The sequence below is a fragment of the Chiloscyllium punctatum genome, chromosome 17 (assembly GCF_047496795.1).
Source record: "Chiloscyllium punctatum isolate Juve2018m chromosome 17, sChiPun1.3, whole genome shotgun sequence".
Lineage (NCBI taxonomy): Eukaryota > Metazoa > Chordata > Chondrichthyes > Orectolobiformes > Hemiscylliidae > Chiloscyllium > Chiloscyllium punctatum.
Genome location: NC_092755.1, coordinates 68,975,838 through 68,994,714, shown reverse-complemented (window position 1 = coordinate 68,994,714; position 18,877 = coordinate 68,975,838). Strand labels below are relative to the sequence as shown.

Below are 18,877 nucleotides of genomic sequence, written 5' to 3'. Positions count from 1 at the left end.
ATTCAAATTAAATTATCTGACAAAATAATTTCAAAGCCCAATACACTGCCAGTGTAAATCACAGTGGTGGGAGAAACATTATAAAAAAACCAAAGGCAGCAACATTCTTTAATATATTGGGAAGTGACACTAACTCTATGACATTATTGTCCATTGAGTTTGCTTTACAGACTTTGCAACTTAAGGAAACTACTTTGGTGTTAAAATCCTTAGTCTAAGTGCTGAAGATACAGGACTAACCAAATTTTCTGGCATAGGGGTGCTGAAGAGACTTTGGGTTGTTATTTTGTTGGATAAATATGCAGATGATTATTAAGAAATTAGGCTATTATCATTGAAATGAGTGTATACTTTTGGCCAAGAAACCAGAAGATACTGGAAAGGTCAGGCAGCGTCCATGGAAACAGAGTCGTAACTTGGCAAAAGCTCCACAATTTGAAATTTTGAGCAGGACACTGGCCTGCATATGAGGGTGCATACGGAAACAGGGTGGCCTGGGGGAAGCATGGAGTACATAAAGGTTCACAGCATCAGTCAGCTTTCTGGCCCCATCAGGCCCCTGAGCCATGTTGTTCAAGGTGTTATTTTAGGTCAGCCTAATCAAAAGGTCACAAGGCCAGTTAACAGAGGCTGACTGAAACCCCTGAGGAGTTGCAGACTACGTCATCCACCTGGACGTGGCCTCCTAACTGATAAACTGAGAGGGTCCATGCATCAGGCAGACTTTGAGGACCACTCTGTCGACAGCTGTGTCCAAAGAACCTCCCAAAGCTAGAAGGGCTTTCTCCTCCTTGCTGAAGACTTACCCATTTTCTATCTGAAATCTTTTAAAAGTTGCAGAGAGTATGTATCTAGACAGCAGTGTCCTCTCTTTCTCATGTGAAAGGCAGGCTGCTACCCCTTATGAGCTGGAGGACTTCATATTGGTCCTCCAGCCTCAAAAGACTTCCCAGCATTCTTGATGGGGCAGTGGGTCGACGAATTAGCCATTTCAGGGAGAATCACTGTTAGTGTCTGTTTGTCGCATAGAGCCAACATCCAGTCGACCTAGTGCCAGCGTCTTCACCCAAGAGTCAAAATCCTGCCATTAGCTCAGTTTCTCATTCCACAAGTGTTGCCTGCTTTTTTTTATATTTGATTATCGAGTCAGCCAAAGAGATTTGGCTTGCTTCCCAGCTCCTATTGCCAGGCATGTCATTTCATCCACTTACAATGAAAGGATCAGTTGGAAGGTCTGACTTCACAGTGTTCACCATTTGACATTTACTGAAAAGTTTTGGTAGCAGAGGACAGCAGCAACCTATTATCCACTAATTAAAAGATCTAACTGTCATGTAGGAGAAAAGTGTACTGGAACAAGAAGTTGTTAAAGTGCACTAATGTACTTTGACTGTGGAATTGCAAAAATCTCCCCCAAAGTGATTTTAAGAGAACATTTTCCATTGCTTTAACTAAAAGCTGCCTGGAACAGAACATACAACATAGAACATTACAGTGCAGTACAGGCCCTTCGGCCCTTGATGTTGCCTGTGAAAATAACCTGATGCCCACCGTTCCATTATTATCCATATGGATGTCCAATGCTCATTTGAATACCCTCAATGTCAGCAAGTCTACTATGTTGCAGGCAGGCCATTCCAAGCCCTACTACTCTCTGAGTGAAGAAACTACCCTAATATCTGTCCTAAATCTATCACCCCTCAATTTGAAGCTATGTTCTCTTGTGTTAGCCCTCACCATCCGAGGAAAAAGGCTCTCACTGTCCTTCCTATCTAACCTTCTGATTATCTTTTCTGTCTCGATTAAGTCACCTCTCAACTTCTTCTCTTCAATGAAAACAGTCTCAGTGCCCTCAGCCTTTCCTTGTAAAACCTCCCTTCCATACCAGGCAACATCCTAGTAAATCTCCTCTGAACCCATTCCAAAGCTTCCACATTCTTCCTATAATGCGGTGACCATAATTGCACGCAATACTCTAGGTGCAGCCTTACCAGGGTCTTGTACAGCTGAAGCATGACCTTGTGGGTCTGAAACTCAATCCCCCCACCAATAAACACCAACACACCATATGCCTTCTTAACAATCCTAACAACCTGGGTGGCAACCTTTGGGGATTTATGCACCTGGACACCGAGATTTACACTGCCAAGAATTTTACCATTAGCCCAGTACTCTGTATTCCTGTTATTTCTTCCAAAGTGAACTACCTCATACCTTTCCGCATTAAACTCCATTGCCACTTCTCAGCCCAGCTTTGCATCTTATCTAAGTATCTTTGTAACCCACAACATCCTTCAGCACTATCCACAAGTCTGCCTATCTTAGTGTCATCTGCAGATTTACTAACCCATCTTTCTATGCCCACATCCAGATCATTTATAAAAATGACAAACATCAGTGGCCCCAAAACAGATCCTTGTGGCACATACTGGTAACTGAGCTCCAGGATGAACATTTCCCATCAACCAACAGCCTCTGTCATCTTTCAGCTAGCCAATTTCTGATCCAAACCGCTAAACCACCTTCAATCCCAAGCCTCCGTGTTTTGTGCAATAGCCTACCATGTGGAACCTTATCATAAACATCACATCAACCACAGATCTTGGAAGAAAGCTGATGTTTAATTCTACAATCAAGCCCACCTCATAAAGACCAACAAAAAGATTTCTGTTGCTTTAAAAATATAACTTTACATATTTGAAAATTACATTTGTTTAAGCATTTTATTACCCATTAGTTAGCAACATTTAATAAAACTAATACATCTGCCCTTTATTTATTCAGGAAAGTAATAATGAGGAGCCCTTTCAACATATTGTTCATTTTAGGATATACCATCTAGCAGCAACTTGCATAGTAAAAGTCCATGTCATTTTCAAATGCTGTCTGTTTATATGACTTGGAATCCATTACTTGTTGACATATGGCCACTTTTCTGACAACTATGAATCATTTTTATTGAAGTCCTACTCAACCTCTGCCTGAAGTCTTTATGTTTTTAACATACTGCAATCGATGAGACCATTAAAGTCATATGGTGCATATAGTGCAATTTAGGAAATGCAATCAAAATGGAATACTTGAAAGTTGTTTCTCATTTCAAAATTGTATTGATAATTGAAAATATCTTAATGGGCACAAATGTGTGAGAAAAGGCTTCTCCCAATGAAGACAGTTCCTTTTTCTATTCAGTGTGTTTATGGGTCAAATTGTTTTTGATGAAGTAAAGAGCAAAACAGATTGCTAAATTAAACAAAAAAAATTGTTTTTAGAAAATCCTAAAATCAACCATCAAATGATATGAAATAAATTTGAGTGGCAGTGATTTTCTCAAATGAAATGTAAAGTCTTCTAAGATTTAGTTTGATATTCTGGTTTTCATGAAGTCTTACATTATGCAGCCTGGGAACAATGTAAACTTGTTGGCAGGGTAATTCTGATATACTTTGCTGCACATGAATATTTACTTCCAGTCCATATGCCAAAGATGTGACCTTATCTGCTGCACATACCGCTCTTTAAATTACTTCAGTTCTCACTGTTCAGTGGGATTTGGCTGGACTGTGAAAACAGCCTGAATTCTAAATTTAGCACTAATTCAACCAAACACAGTTCACTACACACAAACACAGACCAGGAAACAATGTAGGTTATAGATACTATTGCAACATAACAACATTTCTGTTAAGTTGAACTTTGGATGTGCATAAGCAATATAGATATTTGTAGATTAGTATTTTAGATAGGAATTACAAAAGGGGACAATAGCTTTTTTTTTACATTTTCAGCAAATCTATAAATATAAATTTAAATTCACACTTCATGGATTATACGATTGTGAAATGCCTCACTCACAGACAGTATATTTTCTGTAAGGAATCACTATTACCTGAACATTTGTTGGATTTAACTAACTATTGACATTGTAAATCATATATCACACTTATGTACAACTTTAACATAATTTGATATGATACAATTGTTCAATTCAATACACATTAACGAGGACATACAAGATACATAATCAAAGGCATTCAAAACTGATGTTCATAGCCCTGGCTGGGATGAAGAAACATTGGTGCTATGGTTAAAGTCACATTTTCTACACAAATGTAAACATGAAACATTTTATCAAATAAAACATACACTTCTCCAAAGTGTATTTTGTATCTACTAATGCAGAGAAAGAAATATATTGTATGGAAAACACTTTGGTGCAATATGATTCTTACATGAGCCTTTCTCTGTTATGTTACCTGTATTGTGATATTCCCTACTCAATATTTAGAGTGGCTTAGCAGATTAAGTAAGCCCACTGTAGATGCCATTGGAGTTACAGAACACATCCTTAGGTGATGGATGTCACTGACTCTTCCAGTTAATGCACGGGAAGAATGAACAAATTATAGGGTACTATCCCTAAATCTGAATTGTTTTTTTTACAAAATATGTACACATGATTTTTTAAAATATCTAAAGCTTCTAACAAATTAGTAAGAAAAAGAAATGATAAATACTTCAAAGTATTATAGCTACAAGTGCCTTTAGTAGATGTGTTTGCTTCTTTCAGTTTACTGTGCTATTATTGCACACAGTGCAGATGCTATTGCTGAAATCAATAAAACATCTTTAAGGTAAGTTACCAATCTAACAGTTCACCTTTAATTTCTGACTACTAACCGTGTCCCTTAGTAATTCTATCTGTGATTTCAGTACATTACAGCAAACCTGGAGGTCTACTGGCCAGCACAAATAGGGGGGGGCATTACCCTTGTAATAGCATGGAAGAACTTATGTGCCTATATGTAAATGATTTGGATGTGAATATAGGTGGTATGGTTCATATGTTTGCAGCTGACACTAAAATGGTGGTGTAATGGACAGTGAAGAAAGTTATCTTAGAGTACAATGGAACATTGATCAGATGAGCCAATGGGCTGAGGAATGAGAGTTGTTGCATTTTGGTAAGGCAAATTAGGGCAGAACCTATACAGTTCACAGGAGTGCCCTGGTGAGTGTTTTTTTTAGATTGCCTACAGTGTGGAAACAGGCCCTTTGGCCCAACCAGTCCACACCAACCCTCCAAAGAGTAACCCATCCAGACCCATTTCTGTCTGACTAATGCAGCTAACACTACGGGCAATTTAGCATGTCCAATTCACCTGACCTGCACACCTTTGGACTGTGGGAGGAAACCGGAGCACCCGGAGGAAACCCACGCAGACATGAGGAGAATGTGCAAACTCCACACAGACAGTTGTCCGAGGCTGGAGTCAAACCTGGGACCCTGGTGCTGTGAGGCAGCAGTGCTAACCACTGTGCCACTGTGCCGCCCCGATTGTCAAACAAAGGTCTAGGTGTGTAGTTCCTTGAAAATAGAATTGCAGGTAGACAGGGTGGTGAAGAAGGCTTTAGACATGCTTGCCTTCATTGGTCAGTGCACTGAGTATAGGAGTTGGGATGTCATGTTGCAGCTGTACAGGACATTGGTTAGGCCCCTTTTAGAATAATGTGTTTAGTTCTGGTCTCCCTGCTTTAGGAAAGATGTTGTTAAACTTGATAGGGTTCAGAAAAGATTACAAAGATGTTGCCCAGATAGAGAGAGTTACAGCTACTGGGAGAGGCTGAATAGATTGGGGCTATTTTCCCTACAGCTTCAGAGGTGACCTTATGGAGGTTTATAAAATCATAAGGGGCATGGATAGGGAAAATAGACAAAGTCTTTCTCCCAGGGTAGGCGAGACCAAACTAGAGGGCAGAAATTTATGGTGAAAGGAGAAAGATTTAAGAGGGACCTCAGGGGCAACCTTTTCATGCAGAGGGTGGGACATGTATGGAACGAACTGCCAGAGGAAGTGGTGGAGGTGGGTACAACTACAACATTTAAAAGACATCTGGATGGGTAATTGAACAGGAAGGGTTTAGAGGCAAATGGGCCAAATGCTGGCAAATGGAACCTGATCAGGTTAAGATGTCTGGTCAGCATGGATGAGTTGGATCAAATGGTCTGTTTCTGTGTTGTGCAACTCTATGACTATTACCGTCACTGTGATAATTTCCATTTATCTGGGATCTTCTGAATAAGCAATCCGGATCACTAACTATGGAAGATAGTTAATCAAAGTACTGTATGTAAGTCAGGGGCCTTACAATGCCAATAGTCGATAATTAACCTTCATTTTAGGTGACTAGGAGGAACATCACAGGCTGAACAGCTTTGGGTGCTGCTAGTCGCCTCTAGTCCACTCTGAGGGAAATCAGTCCCATCCTCTCAAAAAACATGAAATCTGAATGACTGGACTGCTCACAATATAACTTGTAAAGCAATTGCTTCTCTCAAGTTTAGCTTGTTTGTGGTGGAGACTGACAAAGATGACTTTGGAACAAGTTATTCTAGCTGTGTAACATTAGTGCTTGAACATCACAGGGAGTCTCATTTCAGAGATTTTGAATTTACACTTTGAAATATTAATGTATATGTTTGAGCTTTCTCTCTGTTCTATTTTAGCAGGGGAATTCATTTCTTCAAAATAATGCATTAATGCTCCCACCAAAATAGCAGAGGAAGAAATCACATATGAATATGTATTATGCAATCCATTTTCTGGGGTTAAAGAAGTGCTCATAACTCTAAAATTCTGAGTTTCTGACAGTTTGAAATGCACTTCCTTTAATACACATTATCCAATAGATGGTATCAAACAAACATTGAGCAGATCAATTAATTGCCAAGGATGTAATAACTCACAACATTATGCAACAGCTAGGTCATTGAGATAAAAAGTGGGATAAACTAAAGGGAAATATTTGGAGTTTCAGACATTTTCAATATTATCTCAAATTTTGCTTTTAGTGGAATATAAAATTATTAGCTTTTTAATTGTTACAATAAATCATTTTTCCTCTCAGTGTTAATTAATGTATTAAATTGGGGCTTTAAAAATCTAGCCCTTTGTTCTTTGATATTTTGCTAAAAAGTAAATGTGCTCTAAAAAATGTTGACTTGAAGGTAGGGGCATGGAAACTGCATTCTGACAAATTGAAAATGATTCCAAATCTCTAACATTGCCATTAATTTCCTCCTGAAATGTGACGACAGAGAGAAGGCTTTGTTTCAGATAAAAAAGGGTCGTCTTACTTATTTTTGGAAAATGAAGCACAAAGTTTGATCAGGAAAAGGTCAATGTTCTTTCCTCTATCATATTAGGTACTAAGATAAATTGTTTCCTTTTAAGTGCATTGTTTGCCTCCATGTTTGGTTTTAGTCGATGCGATATAAAGTTGCCATAGCCCTCCTAGACCACAGAACTGTTCTCTCTTATTAAACAGATGACTGGTTGGTGGTTTAACCATGCCCCAGACAATGGGAGAGTTTGAGCAGGAGAGTGTAAGCTGTCCTAGTGTTGTAATGGAACCCATCTGTTGGCATCACTCTCTGTCACAGACTGGCTGTGCAGCCAATGGAGCTAACCAATCCCCTTGCACAAATACCACTCTGACCAAAACTGCTTTGTTTTTTTCAATGTATGTTTACAACTATTGTTTAGAGAAGTGGTTATTGGCAATTCTACTACACCAAATCATTCACAGTGCTCGATCTTCACACTTTAACCTAAACCATTAACATTAATTATCATGTGACCTGAGTTGTTTGCTACAGTGTAATGTGCTATTTTATTAGCCTTTGGATACCTCCAGATGTTTTATGAAATATGAAGATTCTCAGGACTATAATAAATAGATTAAAATATTGATAATAGAATCGAAGTGTTTATATTTTGCTTTCAGATGTATCAAATAAACATGCGATGTCTTGTTGAGATAAAATAAAGTATTATTTTATAAATATATATAAATTTTCTGACTATTCTTAAACTTTTTCTTACCCTGCCATTTCTGTAATTTCTACCCATTTGAGTGACTTTGGATTATTTATGTTTGATTGTTTTTCTGGAAGGAAAAGGTTGCTATCTCACACTTACCCCAGGTCTCTTTATTATATCACACAATACCGCTGGCTGTCAACCATCTTCCAATGCAGATTATATTTTCCTATTAAGTGTATTAATTTTAATAAATAGAAGTATTCACTCTCTTCTTAGAAGTCGTTAGGACTCTGAAACCTTTAACAATTTGGCTTGGTTTCCTCATGTTCGCATAGCAAACACCATCAACAGTAGCAACAAAATCCAATGCGGGAATTATTGCCCTGTACCTCATAAACGTGTTTCACTTTCTTCCATAAATGAATAAAAGTTACTATAGTTAACTGTGCAAAAATATATCTGTGCAATTTTAATAAAACAACAAGCTAGTTTTCCTCGTAACATATTTTGCTAAAAAAGTAAAAGTGCTTTAAAATTGTTGACTTAAGGGTAAGGGGCATGGAAACTGCACTCTGACAAATTGAGAATGATTCCAAACCTCTAACATTATCATTAATTTCCTTCTTAAATGTGATGACAGAGTGAAAGCTGGGTTTCAGGTAAAGCAAGTTGTCTTACTTATTATTGGAAAAGGAAGCACAAAAGCTTGATCGGGAAAGGTCAATATGTTTTTCTCTATCAAGCCATGTGGACAATCTTATATTTGTGCCCCTTACCATTTTAGGAAGTTACATCTGTAATATTGCTGTCAAAAAAAACCATTGTATTAACATTGAAATCTACCAGTTGATGGGACAGACATTTTCTTTACATTTGCTGACATATAGTTATGTGAGTAAATACAGGATAATTACAAAGCAGTACATTGATATTATTTAAAACTCAAATCTATACAAGTTTAATTGATTTCTGATAATTTCTACCTACAACTGTCCATGTTATCAGACAATAGAAATTAAATTTTTTAAATGGTATTTGTGCAATGCTGAAATATTAACCATGTACTTTGTATGTTTGTATGTAGTATCAAAATGTGTTGTGTAACATAAATTAAAACGTGGAACTTCACTTCTTAACTAAAAAAAAGTGACTTGAATTTTCTTGTTGACAAACAGCCATGGAATTGGAAGTGTTGTATTTGTTTGAGGTCCATTGAAACTTCAGATTCTGACATAAAATGAAAAATCAGCAGGCATCATGACTGTTTTCTAAGGTGGAGATGTGAATACAATATTCAGAACCCTTTCACTCACCAGTCTTTTTTTTGCCTCTTTACACCAACGCATTTGGATTCACCATCTGCCAAAATAGGAATTGCTCCAGTCTTCACATAGGCTCTTGCCTATTAAATAGTATCGTGCATACTGCACATTTAAACTGCCAGTAGTGTACTTCGTGATATCCTTATGGATGCTGTTCATCAACACTGTAGACGTTTCACAAAATAAATGTTATCTTATCACCGTGCATTTGAAAATCCATGCATCATCATGCATCTAATTTCTTGTAGTTCTGTAAAGGCTGGATGTTCCTTCAGGGATTCCCAAATCAATAAGATTACCATGCAATCGGGCTGCTGTCTATCAGTTTTTCAGAATTGTCCAGGTGTAGGCTGATTTGAAGCATTGCTTTTATTTCATCCCACTTCTCAGCACCTGATTTGCTGCTATGAGCATTACACTGATGATGAAAGCGATAGCGAACGCACAGATGAGACTCTTCCTGACACAGGTCTGTTTGATTTGCTGTGTTGAACATGCTGCAGATGGAATCAAAATATATTTATTCTCTGAATTCATTTGAAACCACCACCATGACTTGTTGCATTGGACTGTAAACAGTGTCCGAGATAAGAAGGGATGAAAACTGCCCGGTGAGAACAAATAAGGACATGTGCAGTTGTTCTTTCTCTGATTAGGACTCAAGTGTGGTTTAAATACCTCTGGCAAACAAGAGATAACTATGCTTATTTGTTAGCTCATATGTAGGGTATATATTGATTAGCAATACATAAAAAAATGTTTAAAAGTAGTAATGTGAAAGGTAAAACATCTTATTATAGGGTCAATATTTATCAGCAGAGGAACTATCACTTGTTATGGAAACAATAAATATGTAATCCTTACAATAAATTCCTCAAGGAGATAAATAGTTGTGTAATTTTAAAATATCAAAATACTTTTTGGATATAGGTTTGCTCGCTGAGCTAGAAGGTTTATTTCCAGATGTTTCGTTACCCTACTAGATAATATTTTCAGTGGGCCCCAGGTGAAGCAATGCTGAAAATTCCTGCTTTCTATTTGTATGTTTGGGTTTCTTTGGGTTGGTGAGGTCATTTCCTGTGGTGAAGTCACTTCCTGTTCCTTTTCTCAGGGGATTGTTGATAGGGTCTAACTCGATGTGTTTGTTGATAGCGTTCTGGTTAAAATGCCACGCTTCTAGGAGTTCACAAGGCCCACTGAAGATGTTACCTAGTAACGTAACAAAACGTCTTGAAATGAACCTTCCAGCTCAGCGAGCAAACCTACATCCAAAACCTGAACCTGAGCTACAAATCTTCTCAAAACTTCTCAAAACTCGCTAATATCAAAATACCCATGTAAATATGAATTACAGATAATGTCTAAGAAAGTGAGGCTTTGCAGGTATCATTTTCAATTCTGATTTTGGTACTGTCCTAATTCTTCCCTCATTACAGTGAGCCAATTATTTTGATGAAAGGTATATTTAAGTATGATACTTAAGTTTGGAATCATTTCAGAAATATCCAAAATTAACAAGCCTTGCAGTACTATTGGATTGAATACTTAAGTGACAACATAATGTAACCACATTCTCTCATTAAACCTCTACTTTTCTTTGTCCTGAAGGAAATGTTGAACATTCTGTTAATCGTATTCACTTTGTTCTTGGGGATTCAAAAGAATTTTTTTACTGTCTGCTTAGCATAAATAGAAATGTAGAAAGGTTTTCTACCAACTTTCATTTTTGAGTAAGCATTTCCATAGTGATTTCTTCTAGTGTTGTTGTAAGGGTATAGTAACAATAGAATTTTCTTGAAATGATATTTGATCTTAAGACCATAAGACATAGGAGTGGAAGCAAGGCCATTCGACCCATCGAGTCCACTCTGTCATTTAATCATGGCTGATGGGTATTTCAATTCCACTTACCCGCACTCGCCCCATAGCCCTTAATTCCTTGCGAGATCAAGAACTTATCAATCTCTGCCTTGAAGATACCCAATGTCCCGGCCTCCACTGTGCTCTGTGGCAATGATTTCCACAGGCCCACCACTCTCTGGCTGAAGAAATGTCTCCTCATTTCCGTTCTAAATTGACCCCCTCTAATTCTAAGGCAATGCCCACAGGTCCTAGCCTCCCCGTCTAATGAAAACAACTTTCCAGCATCCACCCTTTCTAAGCCATGCATTATCTTGTAAGTTTCTATTAGATCTCCCCTCAACCTTCTAAACTCTATTGAATACAATCCCAGGATCCTCAGCTGATCATCATATGTTAGGCTAACATAGATCTTAAAGCATACTGTTTCATTGTCAAAACTATGCCAAAGACAGGTAAAGACTGGGTGTACCCATATAATTGTCACATAGTCTCAAATTCTATCTGAGGTTCAAGTGACTAATAGAATGAGGTTATCCATCTTGAGGGGATGACAAATTAGACTGGGAATTACTTTCATTTACTCCTGCACAGCTCATAGCTCAGATACAGTGGGAGCAAAGGCCCAGGAAGTCGATACTCTCCTTATGCCATATGGACTAAAAGAATCAAGTTAACACAATATTAAATGGGCCAAGGGAAGTGTTTCTGTTTGGTACTGTCTATTATTTATAATGTACATAGTCCTAATGGTTTAGATGGGACTTGAAATCATATTGGAAAATATTCAAAAGGAAAATATTGCAGATCCTGGAAAGCTGAAATAAAAGCAGAAAATGCTGGCAATGTTCAGCATTACTGGCAGAATCTGAATAGAGAAACAGAGATATTGGTTCAGGTTGCTGACCTTTTGTCAAAACTAGAAACTTTCAGTCAGGCTGGCTTCTGGGCAGAGAACCTTTTGGCAGTCTCACAAGTCAACTGGGAAGTTAAAATTCCAGTGTGTGGGGAACAGCAACTTCTGGTTTCCCCATTTGTCTTGCAGAACCCTCACTTCTGGCAGGTCAAGTGTTAAAATTCAGCCTGCTAACTCTGTTTCATTCTCTACAGATATTGCCAGACCTGATGAGCGTTTTCAGCATTTTGTCTTCTTACTGAATAGTGTTCATCCATTTTTCAAGTCTTATCAGAGAGTGTGACATTCATTCAGACATACTTGGTGGATTTATGATGGGTGTAGAGATTTACTGGAAGCCAGAGACAGATTGGACAGTATTATACAAAACTTACTGTCAATGTCAACAGGACATTCTTCTGGGTTTACAACATGGCCTGCTTCTTCTGTCATGATTATATTTTCGATGTCCTTCATTGACAAATGTTCACAGAATGCCTCATAAAGGAGTCTCTTCAACTCTTCTACTGTCATTCTTTGCATATCACACTGCAGGACAAATCAAATCCATCAAATTTGATCACCTGTGATTATAACATTGGTCTATAATGATATTGATTATACTGATAGCAACAACAATCATAATTTCTCTCTTCTAGTGACACTCTGTGGTTAGCTGATATGTTACTTTACTGTAACTTGAATTGGGATCTTTGTTGAGTCTCTTGCCTTTGTCCACTCATCTAAACATTTTGACCACTGCATTGTATAAATGAATACATCCTGGCTGATAAACTGAATTCATATTATAATTTAATTTTTAGTAAGAGATTTATTAGAAAAAGATTTACTATCATTTGAAACCAAGACATGGTTTTATGGTTTTAATCTAAATAAAAACAGTAACAATGGTTGATTAATGAACATGATATCACTGTGTTATTTCCATATAAAAGTACTATTAAAGCACTATAAACAATTATTGTGTTTAAATACAGTACTATACAACAATAGAATGTGATCGTATTCTATGAATGGTTATATGATGGCCACCTGATCTCAGTTGAGTGGGTAGATAAATAATGATGATCAAAACCAAATAAGTTTTCCCATCCCAGGGTATAAAGTAAGGCTAAAGGGTAATTCTGCTCTGTGCTTTCAGATACTTGTCAGCAAATGGAATTACATTCTGTGCAGGAAGGACATTGGCCAACCTTCTTATCCTGACAATCATCTCTTTGAGTTCTAATCACCAGTGAGAAAATCTCATGAATTTGTTCTATTCCCAGTCAACTTGAGCCTCACCTACAGATGTCCTGGTAACACAGAAGTGGGTGACCCTTCAGTCTTGTAGCCATAGCCAGCTCACTAAAGAATATGTCTTTGGGGGTGCAATCATCATGCATTCAACTCATGACCCTGCCAAAGAAATTTTGTTGACTCAGTGGTGAATAATCTGGCAATCTCTGCATTCTACTGTACCTCCATATTCTGTTTCGCCAGGAGATACCTAGTATTCATCTGAGGCAGCTACTTTTCTTGGCTAAGGTCAACCATGCTTTACTGCTGTAAAGCAGGGTGCTAAGTCTAGATTAGAGTGGTGCTAGAAAAGCACAGCAGGTGCAACCCCCAGGTCATCTCCTCTGCCCTGAAGCTCTTCAACCATGTCCTGAACCTAACACCTCCATCCCCACCCCCACTCACCTATTGTACTCTATGCTATTTTCTCCCCACCCCCACTCCCCTCTCATTTACCTCTCCACTCTGCAGGCACTCTGCCTCTATTCCTGATGAAGGGCTTTTGCCCGAAACATCAATTCCCCTGCTCCTCGGATGCTGCCTGCTCTGCTGTGCTTTTCCAGCACCGCTCTAATTTAGTCCCTGGTTTCCAGCATCTGCAGTTCTTGTTTTTACCTTTTTGCTAAGAATGTAAGCCTACATGGAGGTTTGTATTTTCAAGTAGTTTGCTGTTGGCCCTTATTCAACCTCTCAATGTTACTTGCAGCCCTGTAAATGAAGGCAACTCTCCTAAAAACAAGCTGCCTGTTGACATCACCAGACTATCCAGGATATTAAGGCTCGGCCTGGGATTCATTTACAGGTTGGCCTCAGGCTCCTTGATTCAGATGTACACTGCTTATGCAATACTATTGATGTTATTGTATTATCTTAAATGTATTACTCAAAGAATTTTAGTTCATTATTTATTGTGCAATTTCATTGATGATTGTTAAAAGAGGCTTATTCTTTCATTCATTCATTCACTGATCCTTTGGCTGATTAAAGTGTGGTTGGCTGTGTAAAAGTTAAAATAATGTAGACTGGATAATGGAAGATCATTCAGATATTCAATAATCTGCCAACTGTGAATGATGAAAGTGGCTCAGTGGTTAGCACTGCTGCCTCACAGCATCAGGGAACCGGGTTCAATTCCAGTCCAAACTTTGTGGAGTTTGCACATTCTGCCTGTGTCTGTGTAAGTTTTTTTCCGGGTGCTCCAGTTTCCTTCCACAGTCCAAAGATGTGCAGGTTAGGTGGGTTGGCCATGGGGAAATGCAATCTTGTGGGGTTGGGGTATGTCTGGGTGGGAAGCTTGTTTGGAGGGTTTGTACAGGCCCAATGGGCCAAATGGCCTCTATCTGCATGTAGTGATTCTATAATACTAAAAACTCTCTGATAAGAAGGGAGGGTGAAGGGATTAATGATTTATCTGAATGTAGCAGCTTAGGTAATATCTCTTGTCAAGTTGATGGGTTTACGGATGACAAGATTCTACCTCTTACATTTATCACAGAATCTTTGGAGAGTTATGATCAACTATCCATAATCATAATGTTCTTGTGATGTACTGTCAAATGTAGATGCACTCTAGCATCCAAAACAGACCTGTTTCCAAATGAATCCAAAATCTGCACTTTTTCTTGGGTTTTCTAACATAGCTCTTCTTTCCTCCAGTGGCTTCATTAATGTTTGTTTCACTTGTGTAAATTGTAAAGAATCCTGAAATCCTCTACCTCTCGATTCATCAAGAATATTCATTCTCAAGGGGCACATTGACTAGAGATCTCTAGATTGAAATGTAGCTGCAATCTGACTGGCATGTTGCTATCTCTTGTCCTAGTTAAGTATTTCAATTTACCCCTATGTTCTTATTTCTTTCAATTGCTTTGCTGGTGGTTACTCAAACTTTCAGTTTCAATTTAAGCTCTTGTAAAAGCCTCTTTCTAACATCATTGGCCCAATTACTCAGATGTGAGAAAGCCGGCAAAGGGTAGCTGGCAGTTGGATGGTGGAGGGAGGTGGAATGAGGTTATGGTGGGAAATGGAGGCTTTGTCTCCCCAATGAACACCCGGTGATCACTCCTATTAATACTGTCAGAGGTGAATTGGTGAAGTCAAGGTCAAATAAGTTGTTGCATCTTATTGGTTCCCTCACCAGCTGTCTCAGATCCAGTCTAGCAGCTCTGTCCTGTATGACTCAGTCAATAGTGATGCAACTGAATTACTCTTGCTGATGGACTTTGAAGTCCCCCACCTAGAGGACATTCTATGCTCTTGCCACTTTCAGTGCTCTGCTTTTTCTGAGTGATGTTTAATATGTGAAGTACTGATACATCATACAGGGGTTGGTGGGGGAGGGACAATCTAAGTGGTGATTAGTGGGGGCTTTTCTTGTCCATCTTTGGCCTAATGACACGAGACCTCATTTGGTTTGGAGTCAACATTGAGGGCTCCCAAGGTAACTCTCTCCCAGCTATTCCACTGTGCCATCAGCTCTGGTGGATCATTTCTGCTGGTGGGACAGGAGGTACCAGGAATAGTGATGGTCATGTCTGGGACAGAATCATTGTCAGTAAGGTATGATTCCACAACTGTGCCAAACTATTGATTGACCAGTCTCTCAGAGCAGCTGTTCAATTTTGCCACAATGCCTCAAAGTTGGTAAGGAGGATTTTGCAGGGTCAACAGGGCTAGGTTTGCCATTGCTGCTTCTGGTGCCTTGGTCAATGCTGGGTGATCCATCTGGTTTTACTCCTTGCTTTAGACTTTTGGACATTTTTGATACGGCAGTTAAGAGTCAACCTATATGGCCCTGACTATATAGGCCCCAATTAGGGTAAGAACAGTAGATTTCCTCCCTAAAGTGCAACAACTCACAATGGATACGTTAAACTGTCTTTTTTAATTTCAGATTTTTATTTGTTATATAAACTTTACCATCTGCTGTGGTGGGATTTGAATCCATATCACTAAACCATTAACTTGGCTTTGTCCGGAGGCTCACTGAAGATGTTACCTAGTAAGGGTGACGAAACATCTAAAAATGAATCTTCCAGCTCAGCGAGCGAACCTACATCCACATTAACTTGGATGCTAATCCAATAACAATACCATTTCACTACCACCTCCCATCAATGCACATCCTGCCGAAATTAACCACAGGAACCTTTTCAATGTTTTCAGTAGGTTGATGGGTGGTAAAGCAGCTGGGGAGTGGATGCTAAATAACAGCAGGGCAGGGGATGGTGGTGAAATTTGAGATTGAGGGATAGCTGAGATCATGGAGAGTGGATTCTGAGATCCTGGTAGGGTACAGAAGTGAGTTGTTGTCTGATAGCAGAATTAGCAAAAAGACTGATATAATGGAGAGAGAACTCTCCCTAATTTTCTGGTCCACAAACAATGCCAGTATTATAGGAGAAAGTGAGGACTGCAGATGCTGGAGATCAGAGCTGAAAATGTGTTGCTGGAAAAGTGCAGCAGGTCAGGCAGCATCCAAGGAGCAGGAGAATTGATGTTTCGGGCATGAGCTTTTATACTCAATTCTTTATGAATAAATGCCAAAATTCCATTTGCCCTCCTTATTACCTGCTGTATCTGCATACTAGCTTTTTGCGACTCATGTACAAGGGCACCCAGACCCTATGCTCTTAGTCATTTTGAAGTTTCTACATTTAGATAAATGTTGCTTTTAAGTTTTCTGACCAAAGTTGATGATCTCACACCTATCCATTTTAAACTCCATTTGCCAAATTTTGTCCCGTTCACCCAATCTGTCCATAACCATTTGTAAATTTCTTAATTCATCATTGCAACTTACTTTCTCACCTATTTTAGCCTCATCTCCAAATTTGGCTATAGTACACTCTACTCCTGCATCCAAGACATTAATATAGATTGTAAGTAGTTGGGGCCCGAGGACTGAACTCTGTGGCAATCCATTAGTTGCCTCTTGTCCACCAGAAAAAGATGAGTTTATCCTGACTGCTCTCTGTTGATTAGCCAACTCTCTATCCACTCTAACCATGTGTGATCTTACCATGTGTATTAACCTTTTGAGTGGCAAATGCCTTCTGGAAGTCCAGATATATGACATCCATCTGCAGAACTTCCATTATCTACTTTGCTTGTTACATCTTCAAATAACTTTAGCAAATTAGTCAAACACGATTTACCATTCATAAAACACGGGTGAACTCTGATTCCTTCTTTCTTGTTGGTTAATATTATTCTGTAAGCCAAGAATCATATTGACTCTGAATTTCCTCTAGAGGCCTACAGCTGCTTTTTAATGATAAAGTGTGAAAATTCAATTTATACTTGTCATGATGACAGACAAGAATCCCAAAGTACTTACAGAACATTAAACGTTCAATTCCAACATATATTTGTTCAAAGGGGACTTCTACAGGTAAACCATGACAGAGGAAGTAAATTCAGTGATTATCTGGCAGAGTGCTTTACGAATCCCGAGACTGCTACGGGAAAACCAAGGAGGAGATAATGAGAAGCTAATGATCCACCCCTTCAGCACAAAGCCATTTTCGGAAATGATGTATCTGTTTCACCCTTCCAGAGTTGTAGGAAAATGAGGGGATAAATCCCAACTGCACCCTTCCTCTGAATGTGTTAGTGGCCTGATGTACTCATGTGTTAATTAATGTCTTGTGAAAGACTACAACTTGAGAACACCATTAAACACCGCTTCTACATTGCAGGCACAAGAAGAAACCAGTTCTCACTCCAAGCTGCCAGTCAACCACTGTTGAAAATAACCAGGACAAAAGAATTACAATTAACTTGCAAAGCCAAGAATTTTTACAATTAACTGCTTGGGGGGGATCCAAGATGGTGGCGATCTAAGAAGATCACATTGCAGAGTTCCGCACTGCAGCACAAGCGGGACAAACTTTTAACCTGCCCTCTGCAGACCCCCGTGATATCCTGGGACACGAAAGAGGCTGTGGAAATCCAGAACACTGTTAAAAATCAACTTACCTGCATTTTCACCGTCCAGAGATGCCTAAGAAGGGAGGAGGAACGTCTGAGGCTGGGCCTGTGGCCCAGCCTGCAGGCTCTTCAGATTCGATTTCTTACCAGGCCCTTGTGAAGGAGTTCGCAAAATCTAACGAGATGTTGGGTGAGCAGATAGAGAGAAGCTGGCCCCGATCTCTATAGCTGCAGAAGCATGAACAGTAGCTGGGAGTCCTGGAGAAAAGGACAGATGAGGTAGAACAGACTCATAGTGGAAGCTGATACCAGTCCCTCCAAAGATAGGGTCCAAGCCCTGGAGATGAAGGTCCGTAATTTGCTTGACCACGTTGATGATCTCGAGAACAGGAGGAGGAGAAAAAATATTTGGATCGTTGGTCTGTCGGAGGGTAACAAAGGTGAGCGGCCGGCAGAATGTATTGAGGACTGGTTGCCAAAATTCCTTAACTTGGAGTCTGGAATGAGATACTTGAAGTTCGAGAGGGTTCACTGGGTCACGGTGCAGGAGGTCAGGTCTGGATCAATGTCCTCGTCCTATCATGGTGCAGTTTCATTATTATAGAGATAAGAAGAGAATCGTGGAAGCTTCCAGAATCCATGGGAAGGATCCAATGGCCCTATTTTACGAGGGCTCTAAGATCATGTTCTTCCAGGGCTTCTCAGCGGCAGTGATCCAGAAAAGAAAATCCTATGATGGTGTA

The 18,877-nt window shown here is 39.2% G+C and overlaps 1 protein-coding gene across 2 annotated transcripts in view; it reads right to left on the bottom strand.

The window, feature by feature from the left end:
- Positions 1-3,646: 3,646 nt before the first annotated feature.
- The window catches only part of cabp7a (calcium binding protein 7a), a 64,213-nt gene continuing 48,982 nt past the window's right edge, over positions 3,647-18,877 (bottom strand). For both annotated transcript variants that reach the window (XM_072587368.1, XM_072587369.1), the window contains exons 4-5: positions 12,299-12,452; positions 3,647-9,645 (exon numbers count right to left, since the gene is read on the bottom strand). In XM_072587368.1, the coding sequence (XP_072443469.1) occupies positions 9,518-9,645; positions 12,299-12,452 (282 nt within the window). In that variant the 3' untranslated portion in view covers positions 3,647-9,517. The remainder of the gene's footprint in view (positions 9,646-12,298; positions 12,453-18,877) is intronic.